The sequence below is a fragment of the Oreochromis aureus genome, linkage group 4 (genome assembly GCF_013358895.1).
Source record: "Oreochromis aureus strain Israel breed Guangdong linkage group 4, ZZ_aureus, whole genome shotgun sequence".
In the NCBI taxonomy this organism is placed as follows: domain Eukaryota; kingdom Metazoa; phylum Chordata; class Actinopteri; order Cichliformes; family Cichlidae; genus Oreochromis; species Oreochromis aureus.
The window spans coordinates 6,071,291-6,088,150 of record NC_052945.1 but is presented as its reverse complement, the minus strand read 5'-3'; the positions used below and the strand labels follow the sequence as shown (position 1 = coordinate 6,088,150).

General features: G+C 42.2%; 1 protein-coding gene across 3 annotated transcripts in view; it reads left to right on the top strand.

The window, feature by feature from the left end:
• lrrc4ba (leucine rich repeat containing 4Ba) overlaps window positions 1-15,498 on the top strand; it is a 49,265-nt gene extending 33,767 nt beyond the window's left edge. For 2 of the 3 annotated variants that reach the window (XM_039610790.1, XM_039610789.1), the window contains exons 2-3: window positions 2,382-2,919; window positions 11,330-15,498. In XM_039610790.1, coding sequence (XP_039466724.1) covers window positions 2,674-2,919; window positions 11,330-13,279 — 2,196 coding nt within the window. In that variant the 5' untranslated portion in view covers window positions 2,382-2,673 and the 3' untranslated portion in view covers window positions 13,280-15,498. The remainder of the gene's footprint in view (window positions 1-2,381; window positions 2,920-11,329) is intronic. The other variant, XM_031750413.2, reaches the window with a different exon arrangement.
• Window positions 15,499-16,860: the final 1,362 nt, after the last annotated feature.

Sequence of the window (16,860 nt, the reverse complement as noted above, 5' to 3'; positions counted from 1 at the left end):
CCTTCTCTGCCTGCAGCCATACAGTCATCTATCAGATTAATAATCCTCCTCTCCTTCTCATTCTCTGCTCCCCCCAACATCTCCTTTCTTACTGTGCCAAGTGAGGATGCTCAGCGTGTCAAATGAGTTTGCGTGTCAAAGTCCCATCATTACAACTATCATCATTAATATCTAAGATTGCTGGATGCCCTTATTTAAGGTTATTCAGGTTCTAAACAGCTTGCAGGGAGGGATACAGAGGCGCACTGCATCTCTGACTTGAACGGCCGCATTTTAGTCCCACCTCTGTGTCTGTGCTACTGCAACAAAACAAAAAAAAGCGCTTACTGATTTCAGTTTGTTTTCAAGGTCTGGATAACTTTAATTAAAGGTGGTAAGTGTTCATGTTCAAACATCAATATATCATTGTCATATTATTTGTTATACCTTGGAATAATTAGTGCTAACAAATGAGACCACAGCAGAGATGACTGGAAGGCTCTATCTCACACTAGTGGTGTTATTAATGCTTCTCAGAATTAAGACCAAATGTCCCAGAAACCCCACCGCTCCCTGTCACGGAGTAGATCTTGTTTTTCATTCTTTCTGACGTCTACCTTTGCAAAATGTTGTTGTGCTTTTTGACTCTTTTGCTCCTACAAATCACACATTTCCTGTAAAACCCAACATTGTTATTCACTCTGTAGACATGAAAAATATTGCAGTTGATGCAGAGAATGGTGTATTGTGTATGTTTCACAGTGTTTAATAATTAGAAATTGTAGTTAATATCACAGCTTTGAGAGTTTAAGTGGAAATTCTTCAATCTGACTAACCATGGATACGTTCTTGCATATGTAATTCCTTTCTAATATGGAAATTATTTTCTTTACTTATTTCTTCTTTAAGTAGGAAGTATTGGTATAACTGCAGGTTTAAAATTGGGTTTAATTTAGATGAATTTTAAATAACTTACTTTTAATTTCTGGTAATCCACTGAACAGTCAAAAAAGTCTCAGTCTACAGTCCTGAAATCTCAGACTGTATATAAAAGATGGATGATGATGACCACTTTGGAAAACATGCACCTGTTTTTACTAAAAAAAGAAAGAAATTGAGGCGTCTGAATGGGACTTTACGAACCATTTGTTAATGTTGCTGAGGCTATCTTCGACCTACCAAACAATTGACAATTTTCCTACCCACTGAAACTACCCACGGGACCGTTTCTGAAGCAATGTAAAAGCCTAAAGTCTAAATATACTACATGATAGTGTATTTGTAGTTTATGTTTTGTCCTGTAAGCTGTTTGAGGGTCTTTTTCCACTCAACCCCAACTGGTCAGTACATATGGGTGTCCTTCTCTGACCCACATACTGCTAGAGGTTTCATCCTGTTAAAAGGGAGTTCTTCTTCACCGCCGTTGCCACGTCTTTGAGGTTTTCTTTCTTTTTCCTTGAATAAAAATGATTTTGGTTCAAATACCCCTTTTCAGATGTCTAAATACAGGTGAGCTTAGTTTTACACAGTGAACAGTTCTGACCCGTCTCAAGGTGACAACAGAATCCATACGCATTTCTTCACATGTTCACCAAAACTTTAAAGTGTAACTTTAAGTTGCACAAAATGATCCATGTCATTGTCTTTCAAGGCTTTTGGTAATATTTTCAACTGTATTGCATCAAATCAACAAAACTTATCTTCCTGAATTACATTTCAGGCAAGTGACATTTGTCACCCAAACACGGTAATTCAGTAAGTATTCAGCATTCAACAGTTGTCGTGTTTATTTGGCGGCAGATCTTATTCTTTTAAACATGAAACAAGTGTACAAAGATCACTTCTTCTATGAATGTTCTTCTAACTAAACTTTTGAGCAGTTGAAATCTGCACAGGAAAACCTCAAAAGTAAAACTGCACCGTTTCCATGCTGTTTCAGTACGATTTTGTGTGACACTGCTTATCTGTTTACAGCGGTTATGCCAATGTTTCAAGAACTAATTTCTTTCTGATTTATTGATTTACAAAATGCAATCCTTTAAAGACCAAAATACCTGATTGTGCCGCTTCACATTGTTTGTTTCCGTATCTCCACACCTCCACCTCGTATCATTAATTACAGAATCAGCTTCCATCTGCCCTGTGTGTAAGGATTTGATTTCTGACAAAATGTCTGCTCAGGGATTATGTGGGATTTGATATGAGCAGTGACACAGAAGTTCTAATGCTTCTGAAAGATTTTTTGACAATCCCTCCCATGATAAGCTATATCGTAGCTGCCTACCCATTATTTGTTCTGTTCATTGTCTATTGGTAAAAACACAAAGTGCAGTCTGTGTACTGTCTTTAATATCTGCTCTCTCTCTCCTTCTCTTTGTCTCTCTCTCTTTTGTTCTTCACAGTAACTCCTGGGTTCTTCTCACTTCACAAAAAGCCTCACTCGAATCCCCCGACAGCACCAGAAAAAAAGGGAATAACATCTGTTTATCTGCATATTTCTATGTTCAAAAAACAAGAGGGAAAAACACAGAGATCGACGGAGGACACGGAACATCTCAGAGGATGCGGAATTAGAAAGAACAAATTGCCACTGGAGGACAAAAGGGAAAGGAAACCTTTTCTAACAGGTCCACCAGTGTGGAGTCACCTCACCTGTACCTTCGGATTAAAGAGCAGGGTCATGTCCCAGTTGCCATGCGCATCGCCACGCTGACCTGCCTTCCCGGCCCCTCCCCCTTCCTCTTTCTATTGGCCCAGCTGCTGCTGCGGCTCCTCCTCCCTGGGCCGGAGTTAGTGGGAGCCGCCTCCACCTGCCCCTCCCTCTGCACCTGCTCCAACCAGGCCAGCCGAGTCATCTGCACCAGGCAAAACCTGGAGGAGGTGCCAGAAAGCATATCAGTCAACACGCGATACCTCAACCTGCAGGAGAACTCAATACAGGTAACTAATGGTGGACGGAGGTCAAATCATTTCAGTCTGCATTGCAGAGCTAAGCATGACTAAATGTTTTTATTCACTGAGATGATCAAGAAGTTTTTTTTCCTTTATATTTGTCACACTTACATTTTTCAGATCATCAAACCAATTTTAAAATTAGACAAAGAGTAAATAGAAGATGCAGTTTTAAAATTATGATTTCATTTATTAAGAGAAAAAACTATCCAACCCAACCTGGGCCTATGTGAAAACGCTATTTCCCCCTAAACCTAATAACTGGTTGTGTCACTTTTGGCAGCAAGAACTGCAATCATGTGTTTTTTTCATCACTGTAGAAAAATTTTGACTCGCTCTTCTTTGCAAAATTGTTTCATTTCTGTTACATCCGAGGGTTGTAGAGCATGAAAGGTATGCTCTACAACCTACAAGGTCTACAAGGTCATGCCAAAGCATCTCAGTCAGATTTAAGTCCAGACTCTGACTAATCCACTCCAAAAACTACATTTTTATTTTGAGCTATTCAGAGGTGGGTTTGCCGGTGTGTTTTATTGTCCTACATAACACAAGTGGATTTTTGGTAGAGACTAGAATTCGTGGTTCCATCAATTTCAAGTTTTTCAGGTCCTGAAGCAGCAAAGCAGCCCCAGACCATCACATTACCATCACCATGTTTGAATGTTGCTATGATCTCTGCTCTTTTTACGTGATGCTGTGTTAGTTTAATCCCAGATGTAACAGGACTCAAACCTTCCAAAAAGTTTAACTTTTGTCTCATCTGTCTGCAGAATTTTTTTCCCATAATGGATTTTTTTCTGTAGATGTGAGATGAGCCTTTGTGATCTGTTTGGTCAGCAGCGGTTTTCAGCTTGGAACTCTCCTATTGGTGTCATTTTTGCCCAGCCTCTTTCTTGTTGTTTAATCACTGACCTTAACTGAGATAAGAAAGGCCTGCATTTCTTTAGATGTTGCTCTGAGTTCTTCAGTCTCCTGGAGTAATTTTAGTAGGTCACTCACTCCTGAGAGGGTTCCCCACTGTTCCAGGTTTTCTCCATTTGTGGATAATGGCTCTCACTCTGGTTTACTGAAGTACCAAGGCCTAAGAAATGGTTTGTGACCCTTTCCAGGCTGATAGATGTCAGTGACTTCGTTTCTCAGCTGTTCCTGACTTTCTTTAGATCGGGACATGGCGTGTTGCTTTTTGAGATCTTTTAGCCTGCTTCATTTTGTCAGACAGGTCCTTTTTAGGTGTTTAAGATCAGGTGTGGAAGTAATCAGGCCTGGATGTGACCAAGGAAACTGAAACTGCATTTTCTATATTATTTTTGTCTAATAATAAAATGTGTTTGGTGACCTGAAACAGTAGCAAATATGGGGGCAAAAGAAGAAAAGGGGCAAACACGTTTTCACAGCCCTGTACATGTGCACTCAAAAGCAGGCATGTGAGCTAAACAACAGTTTATAAGTTGCTCCTTTGCAAATATTTTAATTGCTAAGTACGTTATGAGGGATGAACAGTAGGATGTCACAATACTGGAAATTTAGTTTTTGCCAGCTTGTTTGTACTAGTTTGTAGTAGTTCGAAATTTCTTGCAAAATTGGAAGATTTCCTCCTTGGTCTGCAGATCAGGATAAATCACCACTTTCTTATCAATGCGTTTGTCACAAAACGGCCGGAGGCCGAGCACCAAAAATCAAACCCACGTGCAGGAAACCCAAGGCGGAGGCAGAGTAAAGGGTTTAACAAAGGTTTATCGACTAACACCAAAATGACATTCACGTTAGTACTTGATTTAAGGCTTGATATATGGGGCGTGAGGGTCTTGGCCAGGGGAGAGGGATAAGCAAGGGGACAGGTCCAAGAGAGCAACGGCTGCTGCTGGTGATTAGGTACGTACTGGAAGAGAGGAGAGCAGTATTAGAGCGGTAGCCAATGACGAGTTCTGGAGAGAGTGGAAGCTATGAAAATCTCCGTCTTACTGTGCAGGTGGGAGATGGAAGCGTTGAGGAAGAGGTGGTGCGGTCCAGGTGGGTTAGGTGGTGTGTGGCAGCTGTCCTGAGTGGTGAAGGTCCCGAGGTGGTATAAGGGCAGGAGGGCAGGCAGGTGAGGCAAGGAGATGATTCCAAGAGCTGGCGGGTTAACCAGATTTCCAAGATGAGTGGTCAGGTGTCCCCTGCCCATGGGTGGATACCAGGGAGGTCCAGACCTTCAATGGAATTTTACAGCCACACACCCAGACCATGACAGCGTTATGACGAAGCAATTGCAACAGCTACACTGGTCGCCCTCTCCCACGTGTAGATTTTGATGTGCCATGGGAATTCTTCTGTGTTTCACATGGTTTTTTAATGAACCTCCTTCTTTAGCATATAAGGATAGACTAGAACACTTGTAGCTGCATGTCTCCCCTTTCACTTCTCAAAAGAATTGCAGTACCTAGAAAAGTACCTGCTCCTGGGAGCCACAGCAGATAGAGTCAAATATAAGATCTGGAACAGATTTTACTCCCAGATTTTACAAATTTTACTTGTCTTGGGAGGGCTGTGCCAGGGAATGGAGGAATGGTTGGGATTGGCATAAAAAGAGCACTAGCTTTTAATTCCCTGAGGCTGGGTTTCTGTCTCCTGCCAGTCTGGAACCCAGTATCCTTCAGATGTAAAGGGGAATGTGTTAACCACTACAACAAGGAACTAATATGCTGCCTATAGTAATTATAGTGCTAAAAAAAACTACAACAATAAAAAAAAAAGTATTTCTTTTGTTGTTGTTATGAATCTCAGTTACCAAAAGATATTATGTGTTAGTAATCAGCTGCTTCTCAAAGGACTCTCACATCCCCCAACTGGTGCTGATTGTTCTGCTTCGGTGACCTTGGGGTAGCAGCAGAGGAAGCGGTTCACTATCTGTTGCAGGTTGTAGATTGAATACAGTTCAGCTCAAGAACAGGACTACCATGGCAATCTGCAGTCCGAGAATGAGCCATAGGAGTCTACCAGAGTGAGAGAGAAAAGATTCACGCAGCTGAACGATACAGTAAATCTTCACAATAGTGATCCAGTCACCTAGCCAGTAAGCCAATGGGGAAACACAAAAGGGGGAGGGCTGGAGCTAGCTGGCTAACAATGACTGGATTTTCCAAATAGGAGTGAAGAGATCTCCAATAACATATACCAATAATAATATACTGCAGATGATGTTGTTCTCTGAGATTAATAAAAAAAAGATGCTAAAATGATTCACCAAAATATACTAGCCGACTCGCCCAAGTAAAGTCTGCGTGTGTGAAACTCTGGAATATGACACAAATATCCACACATGAAGTGCTAAAAAGAAAAGCATGCATGCAGTTTATTTCTGTAAGCATCATAAGCTGCATCATGATGCATTGTGTAATTTCTGAAGGTGCTGACTGCCAGTCATTTTTCCTATAACACTAATTGATTGGAGGTCATGGTTCATTCTCTTTTTTACAATCAATGCACAGAGAAAACACTCATCCTGTCATTTGAAATATGCCACATTTTCAGCATTTCTTTTCAGCAAATAACCTATTGACACTTCTCTACAAACTCATTTATTTCTTTTATTATGAAAGGAGATATTTGCATAGTCAGTGATATAGCACAGTCGCATCTTGTATAGCAGATTGAGGATTTTCACATCATAATGCACACATCTAAAAATCAACACATACACAGACACCAGCACACTTATGTGTCTTTAACACTTGTGTTTGCATTTTTTGCCCGCTATCAGAGCGAACATTTGCGTTTGCAGGCAGTTGTGGATGTTAGGATTAACTTGTTGATACAGGTTTTCTCTTGGAAACTTTATTTCTAAGAAAAGACAAGAAAGTAAGCGGCTATAATGGTAGAAAAAAGCACTTAAGCCTCTAGTGAACTGAGGGAATATTTTATGAATTGAAAGCAAGGCAGATTTCCATGACACCGAGCTGCCTTTTGTATGCATTACCAATTTATCTCGAGTCCCTAGACAGCATTTGTGGCTTTACAGCTGCAGGGGAAGATCATTTAACCACAGACCATCGATACAAAGCACATGAATCTCTAAATTTATAAACCGAGTGGGTTGATTTTAGTCTTTGCTGCAGCATTTGATGTAGCTGGATCCATCCTCATGTTCCTGACAGTGCCTTGTTCTTTTGTGGTTTTAAATTCATTTCCACTACATTTTATCTCCTCTAATGAAAAGCAACGAGTATCCTAAACGTTGTTAAAATTGTCCAGTGCATCTCTTATAATGTCAAATTGCTCTGTACATTGGACCGAGCAGCCTGATATTCTCTATTCCTCTGAGAAAACATCTTATTAAACTTTATGTGACGTTAACGGAGCAGAAATGGGACATCACGCCACTTGATTTGGTATGTGAGGCTTTAAGAGATGCTGTTAACATGAAAGGGGAGAAAAAAATAAGGAAATAAGAACAGTATTTGTTGCGTTTTGTTTTTAGCCTACAAAATTCGGATTCGGCTTGTTGTATCCTGCAGCCCCACTTGAAATGATTAAAAATCTAAAAATGTTTTAACACCTGAAGGCATCCTAGATTCTCTGGCTTATTTTTTCCTCCACTGAGTACCCTCAGAGTAAAGCCTTGACAGCTCCCACCCCCTCTTAACATCCTCACCCCTCCCTTTTCGCCCCCCTCCCTCCTTTTGCCTATCAACTCCCCTCTTCCTCTCCCCCCGCTCCTGCTCTACATACAGAAGAAGCAATGGCCTGACTCCAGGAGCCTCTGTGTGCCTCACTGAGGGCTTTGGCCGCACATATCTCAAACAGTCAGAGATTTAAGGGGCTTTTAGTCGCGCTCACTAAACTGTGTGTCTTTGACTTCACGCCAAATGAGCTCCAGTTGGACCACACCAATGCTACTGTGCTCTGTCCAGGGCCCGTGGCACCCATAGAGTTCAGATTCATGTCTTCCTGCAGACAAAATCATCTCTTTTTGTTTGTCACACCAAATTTATTAAAAATGTATTAATTTAATTTCATAGTTCCTTTGTGGTTTTTTCGTGACACTTTATGCGAATACTGTAGTCCAACACTGATAATCAGCTTATTAGCAAGGGATTATAATGTGTCAGTAGCAAGCCCCCTGAGTCTCACGGTAACAACGGTGTGAAAAGCACTTTTGTGTCTGCAGCAAGCGCTAAAATATGGTCAGGGTTAAGACAGGGTTGGGTTTACAGTAAATTTACCACAGTGCTTTCAGATTTAATGAAAAGTCAAGAGTTTAACTGCTTTTTGTCATGTGATATATTGTTGAATGAAGCATGAAACCACTAATTAAAAGTGACCATTTTTTTTGCCATTTTTCATCAGTACAAGTTGAGCTGTGCTGTAGTCATAATGTGGGCTACTGATCACATTCCTAAAACTTTATTTTGGTCACTAGGTGTATTTGACCCCAACTTAAATGGCAAAAACAGTCCTTTTAGAAGCAAGTCTTGCAATTCCATAGCCGTCCAAGTGACAATTATTTTCTAAATGAATGGGAACAGAGCAATTGTGAAACTACATGTGCAGAATCCATCCATCCACCGTTCCATCAATCCATTTTTTCTACAACTTAACCAGGTTTGGGCCCTGCGGGCAGCAGTCTAAGCAGACATGACCAGACGTTCCTCTCTCCAGCCAATTTACAAGGATGCTCCTGGACACTTCCTAGTTGAGGATTTGGGGGCATTTCCTAGTGGGAGAAGATCCTGGGGGAAACCATGGCAAGCTGGGGAGATTATGTCTCTCAGCTGGTTTTGGAACGCCTCAGTATCTTCCTTAAATTGTTGGTAAATGGGGAGAGAAATTTCTTGGCTGATATAGAGTCACTAGTTAAATCTGATTTTTGCCCAGGATAAAGCTTTAAAAGCTTATACCGCCTCCATGCATTGTGACGTACCTCCAACTATCTCCATGGGAGTCCTTGCTTACTTTTACTGACAATAGTCTGACATGGGAGGGTCGTCAGGTAATGCAGCTCACCTGGGCAGGCTTTAAAAGCTGGTTCGCTGGGCATGAAGTGCATTTGATGTTTGTTACTTTAGTTTCAATAAACTACCTCTTGTGCAGATTCACTCATTGTCACTTTGGGTGAGTTTCACTGAATTATTGCTTCACAATGATACCTTTACTAAGACAGCAGGTGCAGCCTCACAGCTTACCCTATCAGGAACCTCTAGTGTGTGAACACATTTGGCTCATATGTTCGTTGGTGTTGGCTCTTGATTGAGTTTTTCAGGACGTGGGTGGGACATCCACCATCTTTTCAGTCTTAAAGATTTGTATTCTCAGTGGGCGTTAGCCAAAGTTGTTGACTTAAGCTTTATTGTATCCCTGCTATTTACAACCTCTGATTGTAAATCAGAGCACTCAGTGTAACTCCATTACTCAAATGCATATTGTTTTAAGAGAAAGTCTAACATGGAGGCCAGGGAAACCCTTAATTTGATCATGTTTATGTCCATAGCCAGAGGGAGGAACTCAAATGCAGACAGCAGCAGGAATCACTGAGGGGGAAAGGTCAGCAGTTATCAGTATTAGCAGATAAATAAATTTTTTTTAAAATGTATGGCTTCTTTACTTAAACATACATTTAGCCTTAAGTCGTCATTTTGTTTTTGTTTTGCTTTGCTTTGTGTGTTTGTTTTTGCACTGATTTGTAACATTACAAAAACTAGACCATCTCCAAATTCCAAAGATTATTTGCTAAGAACAGATTAACATAATTTAATTACATGTTGGGAACAGATTAACACATAAGAATAACAGAATGCAGAATTAAAGGAGACATTTGTCTTTCAGGGAAGAAAACATTCTTTGGCCATTCAGCCTTTGCAATAGGATTTTCTCAGTTTTTGGAACATCCAGCGAAGGGGCCGATTACACTCTTTATTGTTGTCTGGAAAATATATACTGTTACATACTGTTGGTGGATCCTAATGTTATACGGAGAAACATTTCGAGTAATGAGGTCATGATAAGTAATAAGTAATCCCTGTGAGCCCAAAGCTCACGATTCAAGCTGCTCTGAATGTTCAGGCTCAGGCAGTTTTTTCTACTCTAGGCTCTGCATGATGTCACTGAGAGTGGATATCACTGATGGATACATACATCCCATCATCCACTCACTTTCCTCATGTGAAATCAAACACATTGTTCCAGTCTTGCCATCCATCCATCCATCCATCCATCCATCCATCCATCCATCCATCCATCCATCCTTCCTTCAGCTTATACATTTCAGGATCGTGGGGTGGCTGGAGACTATTCCAGCTACAATGGGGGACAGATCTGTCACGGGAATTTATCTGTCTATTTAATCTGAAAAATTCTGCATCTCTCCCTCTGACTTGTCAGTGCAATTGCTCCCCTGCATTGCTGCTGGCTCTTTTAACCCCTCCACCTTCTCTGATTCTACCTGTAGGCTCAGGGGGAGAGGTTTATTCACTGCTCACCTGATTCTCTGTGTATCATATTTGCAGGAACAAGCCTAGACATCCAACTTTAAATGTATTCTGCAGCTATATAAACCAGTCACTTCCAATGTGTAATACAGCCATCTCAGACTCATCCCTCTGACCACGGGAACAGAGGTCCAGCCCACCTGTTTTTGAGAACAAGCCAATCAGAAGAGATTTAGCTTAAAGGGAGAGAGCTAAAATGAGCTTTTAACTTTTAACTATCAGTGCATTCTGACAAAATCCAAGGATAAAAATGTGCAGATGGAAATGAGCATAATAGGCTTCAAGTAATCTTAAACCTTAAAATAACAACATGAGAAGAAACCAGAGCTGCTATCATACATATCATACATAGTTGCTGCGTGCTTGCATTTTGTTTTTGTTTTGTTTTTTCTATTTTGTCTCACTGTGTCCTTTCTGGCATTGTCATGTGTAATATAATGAGATATTATTTGGTTAAATGGCTGTTTGGTATTGTTAACAATCATTTAAAATGTTCTCTATATAACTTAAAATATTTTAAAAGATTAATTTAATAGTTGTAAAATGAAAACACTGACACATTACAGTAATCTTGATTAATGTGCATTGTCCCTAAAAGGAAATAAACAAACAATAAACAATGTCAGTATTAGTGCTGCATGTCTGCTAAAGGTTTTATATCATTTGGTATTCTTTAATAAATAAAAAAGCAAATTAAACATTTAGGGAAGCTGTTATTGATCTTCATTCTTATTGAGAACTAATGCATGACAGCCAAATTAATATTTTAAAAGTGTATTTGGTTTGTTATTATGAGAGGTGTAATTGAGTTTGTTTTAAATGGCTGCTGTAAAACACAGCTTCCTTTTTTCATTTTGTTTAGATACCTTTCTTTCAGTAAGCTCCATTAATAATCCTACGTTTTGCAGTAACTTTATCGTTACTTGTCCTTCCAGGTTATCAAGTCGGACACATTCAAGCACTTGAGGCACCTTGAAATCCTCCAGCTGTCCAAGAATCAGATACGTCAGATTGAAGTTGGAGCATTCAATGGCCTGCCCAACCTCAACACGCTGGAGCTCTTTGACAACCGCCTCACGCTGGTGCCATCACATGCCTTTGAGTACCTCAGCAAGCTGCGGGAGCTGTGGCTGCGCAACAACCCCATCGAGACTCTGCCAGGCTATGCCTTCCACCGTGTGCCCTCGCTACGTCGCCTGGACCTGGGTGAGCTCAAGAAGTTGGATTTCATCTCTGATGCAGCCTTTGTTGGCCTCATCAATCTGCGGTACCTAAACCTGGGCATGTGTGGGCTGAAAGACATTCCCAAACTAACAGCCCTTGTACGCTTGGAAGAGCTGGAGCTGTCAGGAAATAGGCTGGAGATCATCCGTCCCGGCTCCTTCCAAGGCTTGGTTTCTCTTCGCAAGCTGTGGCTAATGCACTCACAGGTTTCCGTCATTGAGCGCAATGCCTTTGATGACCTGAAAAACCTGGAAGAGCTCAACTTATCCCATAATTCCCTCCACTCCTTGCCCCACGATCTCTTCACACCCCTTCACCAGCTAGAGAGGGTACACCTTAACCACAACCCCTGGGTGTGCAACTGCGATGTGCTTTGGCTTAGTTGGTGGTTAAAAGAGACGGTGCCGAGCAACACCACCTGCTGCGCTCGTTGCCATGCTCCACCATTCTTAAAAGGCAAATACATTGGAGAGCTTGACCAGAGCCACTTCACCTGCTATGCGCCCGTCATTGTGGAGCCACCTACAGACCTCAATGTCACCGAGGGTATGGCTGCCGAGCTGAAGTGTCGAACGAGCACATCCACAACATCCGTCAACTGGATCACCCCCAATGGCACTCTCATGACCCACGGCTCCTACCGCGTGCGGATATCAGTCCTGCACGATGGCACGCTCAACTTCACCAATGTAACCCTGCGAGACACAGGCCAGTACACCTGCATGGTGACTAACGCTGCTGGCAATACCACTGCAACCGCTGTCCTCAACGTTACTGCTGCTGATGTTAGTGTCAACTACACCTATTTTACAACAGTTACTGTGGAAACTGTGGATACTGTTGGAGGTAATGATTATGCGTTGGTTGCCATCAATGAGACCTTCATCCATGTTCCACCTGGCCCCACTCCCTCTGATTTGTGGCCAGACGGTGTTGCTACCACAGACTCCTCTCTGCCTATCAGCTGGTCCTCCTCCTCTCCCCGCGCCACTCGACCCACCTTCACTGAGCCTATCACGGACCCTACCTTAATGGATGATGTGATGAAGACCACCAAGATCATCATTGGCTGCTTCGTAGCCATTACCTTCATGGCAGCCGTGATGCTGGTGGTGTTCTACAAGCTTAGGAAGCAGCACCAGCTGCACAAACATCACGGCCCTGCACGTGCCATCGAGATCATCAATGTGGAGGATGAGCTCGGCGCTGGGGCCAGTGGTCGGGGCAGCGGCATCTCAGGGGGAGCCACTGTTACACAGAGTGGAAGCAGTGGAATTGGAGGTACCCAGAGCCTCAGGCTGCACCACCCAGAGATAGTCAACCTGCCCAACCTGGCTCGATCGGAGCACCTCAACCACTACTACAAAACTCATCACTTCAACAACAACATGATGGGCCTGGGCATGGGCACAGGATCTGGTGTGGGCCTCAACAACAATAACAACCCCTCACCATGCTCTCAGTCACAGAACATATCCTGTTCCCAGATTCCAACCTCCACTGGTGGGGGAACACCGACAGGTGGCACTCTGCCCTCCCCAGTGCCCCTTCCTCAACTGGGTCTCCACAGTTCTCTGAAAGGCCTGATGGGGAAAGGCCAGAACGAGCCACTACTTTTTAAGAGTGGCTCCAAGGAAAATGTGCAAGAGACACAAATCTGAGTGAAAGTGAGGGTAGAAGTATGAGGTAAGAGGAAAGGGATGCTGGATAGTGACAGTGATATAGAAAGTACGCGAATATGTGAACTGACTGTAGCCTATACCGTCCTCATGGACGGTTTTCAGAAAAAAAAGATGAAATTTCTCATAGTTGCTGCTTTGTATTGTCAGTCTTGGCAGGTAGAAGCAGATAGGAAGACTAAAGGAGACAGTACAGCATCTGATCAGTCCCACTAATAGCATCTGAACATAACTTTACACTAAGTCAGACACCAACACATGGAACGATCACCACAAAAATCACAGTAGCAACCCACTATAGTCTTTGCCAAAGTCCAAGATCAAGCCAACTCTTATCACCCAGTGGACAGCTATGAACAGCAGCCTGTATGTTTTTTACAGATAGCTTCGTATATTTCCAGACACACTCAGTGTATATATTTAGAGGGAGACATAATATTGGCTACTGAACATGTTTTCAGATTAGTGTTTGGCAGAGACTCCGAATAACAAACAATGATTTGGGTGAGCCGTGCTGTCCCAGGTTTCCAGGAAGCACTAAAATACAGAGCAGAGCAGCGATACTGTTCAGAACACACGTATCAGACTAGTACTTTACAGGGAGAGAAAACAACAGCAATTGTTTTTTCCGAGTGGTTTCACTTCTCTCTCACTTTTTTTCCCTTTCACACTTTACTGGCTACTGTCTTCTTTGAGGGTGGAAAGAAACAGAGTGGGCTATCATGGGAGAAGAGAAACCCCGTGGCATGAAGGACAAAGAGTGATATATTAAAACAAAAAGGACTAAAGTACATATTATATATACCGTAAATATATTTTCATTCAAAGAAATAAATTATAAAGAATCTTTATCAAGCTTCTGACTGAAAACTCCGACGTCTGAAGAATATATTAAAAAGAAAAACACACACACAGTTGTTTTAGTGCCCCCCACCCCACTGCCCTCCCCCCCTCCCCCTTACTACTTCCCTCAACTTGGAACAAAATGGCCACTCTGACTGTGCCGCATACGGACACGTGGGAGAGTGGGGGAAAAAAAAACAACAAAAAAAAGCAAAACAGACAAAGTGTTTGAGTGAATTTATTTTGGTCTTGACTTTTTTGTAGCCACAGAGCGTCTTTTCCCCTCTCCTGTCGCATTCACATAAACAGGGTCACCGGAGAAGGGACGTGTTTATGCTCTACTGCGAAAATATGAAATACGACAACGGCTCTCCATCGTTTGGTACAGCTACAGCCTAGCGGGAGTGTTAATAATAATAATCGGAACGGTAATAATGATAACAAGGTTTAGCTTTATTTGTCATAATGAACGTTTAATGATTAGCACATGAAATGACACAAAATGTTGCACATGCTGATTTAGCATGCTCTACAGACGTCTCCAGATTTGATTTCAGTCTATCATTTGAGATTTATCCAAGGGATTATGTTATCATTATTAGCATTCATGCGACTATTATTATTACTACTTGTGCCTACAAATAACTGAAAAGTACTTTTTTTTTCATTTGTATATGACGCTGAAGTTGTTTATGACTGATCCTGTTGGACTTCGGCTAATGAACAGCGGCAGGACGGCGTGCCACTACTCCACATGCATCAGCAGGAAATAACTTGGCCCCCTCTAAATGGCTTCCTCAGTCCAGTTCTCACCAACTCCTCCAACTGTCTCAAGCAGTCAGGAACCCTCATGTTTGTCACGCGCTAAAGACAGGACACGAACCTTTGACGAAGACTGCATCTTTGCAGAGGATTATCTCGCAACTGTATCTCAGTGTTATCGTGTGTGAGTGGATTTCATGGCAGCAGGGAACTACTAAATGGACGACAGGCATTGCCAAGCATTTCTAAAGGTAAGCGATGCTCGTTCAGTGAAGAGGAAGGAAGTGACGTGCAGTACAGGAAACAGAGATGGGGGGAATTTTTTTCTAAAGAAAAAGTACAATTAAATGAAAAAAAATATGGAACCTTATAGATCTCTTTTAAAAAAAAAGGAAACAAAACTATTATAATAAGTGTTTTTCATTTTGGGTTTTTATCTAGTTTGATTTTTTTTTCGTTTTATTTTTAAATCAAGTGTTATCTTTATTGTAATATTGTTATTGTTATTATAATTAGCTAATTACACTGGTTATAATTATGAGAGATGTTCTGTTAGCAGAGGTCACTTTTAAAATTAAAAAAAACTGGCACATAAAATGGCAGTGGAAGTCTGTGAAATTTGGTGGCTATATATTTTTTTTCTCCTTTATGTTACAATCAACTTTAATTGTAGTATCACTGTTTGTGTCCCTTTGGCTCTTCTTGAGATGAGACATAGCGAATGTGAAATGGTCAGCACTGGGTCCTTTTATTTTCTGCACAGGGGGACAGGAAAGGCCCTGCTCCGGTTTACAAGCTCAATCACACTCGCTCTGTACTTTTCGTGAATGTCATCACCATCGCAGTGCTCAGAGTGCGATTGCGCTATGTCAACACCTCATTGCCATGACTACACCCTCAGACTAATGCGCCAAACGCCGTCAGCATCGGCGCCTCGTAAGGCAGCCGGTCGCCCTCCCCCTCTCCTGTCAGTCTCGTTCCTTTTGAGGTGCCATATCTCAACGAGCCGGCCAGTGTTCCTTCAGTGGTAGCAAATCAACCTGAGCATTGTGCCCATGTCCTCACATAAAACTCCCTCCACCCTCCAACCCTCAGCATCTTGCCATCAGGTTTCCCTGGCAACTGTTGCTGCTGCGACAGCCCTTATCACAGCGTCTTGATTTGGGTTTCGAATGCTAAACAGACGAGAGCAGAGGGTATAGAACTCCTCTTTTTTTTTCCATGCCAAGTAATTCACCCCGGTAATGTTCCTCGTTAATGTGTTTGGTTTGTTTACACCAGCAACTATACTTCTCACGCCGCTGACTTTCTCATAGTGAATCATACGATTTACATGCTACTCTCCCCTATGTGTTTAATTTGCATAGGCCACCACATTTATGCACCCAGCACTTGTGATTAACACTCATACCCTGCATCTCTCATTAACATATTCCTTCCCAAGCACAAGGGATCCATATTCTGCTCACAAGTTATTTACATATTCATCTGGCTCTGTGTGTGCAAATAACAGTGAAATTATCATGTGGGCATGCTGGTGGGTAAGAGTGTGGTGTGTGTGTGCGTGCGCCAGGTTTGTGGCTGAAAGCAAGGACTGTTACAAAAGCTATTTCCCCCTAATTCTTCAAATACTGCGTGCCCTGCCTATCGCCTGTGGTAGCTCGCCACTTTGGAAAGCGCTGCGTAGCCCCTATAGCTCCTGTGAAGTGGCACAAACCAGAGGCCATGTTATTGAGGCTCGGTGTTAGAGCGAGAGCAGCGGTTGAGCTGGAGACACACAGTCACAGTGCTGCAGTGTCTGAGTCACAGAGCACTGAACACACTCCCAACAATCTAATGGAAATGCTGTGTTTACTGTGCAGGAAGGGACCCGCTCATTCACCCATTCGGGGAATAGGTGAAAAACACCAGAATATGTACGCGTGTGAGTCCAAGCTTGAGTGCGTTTAGTGCATGTG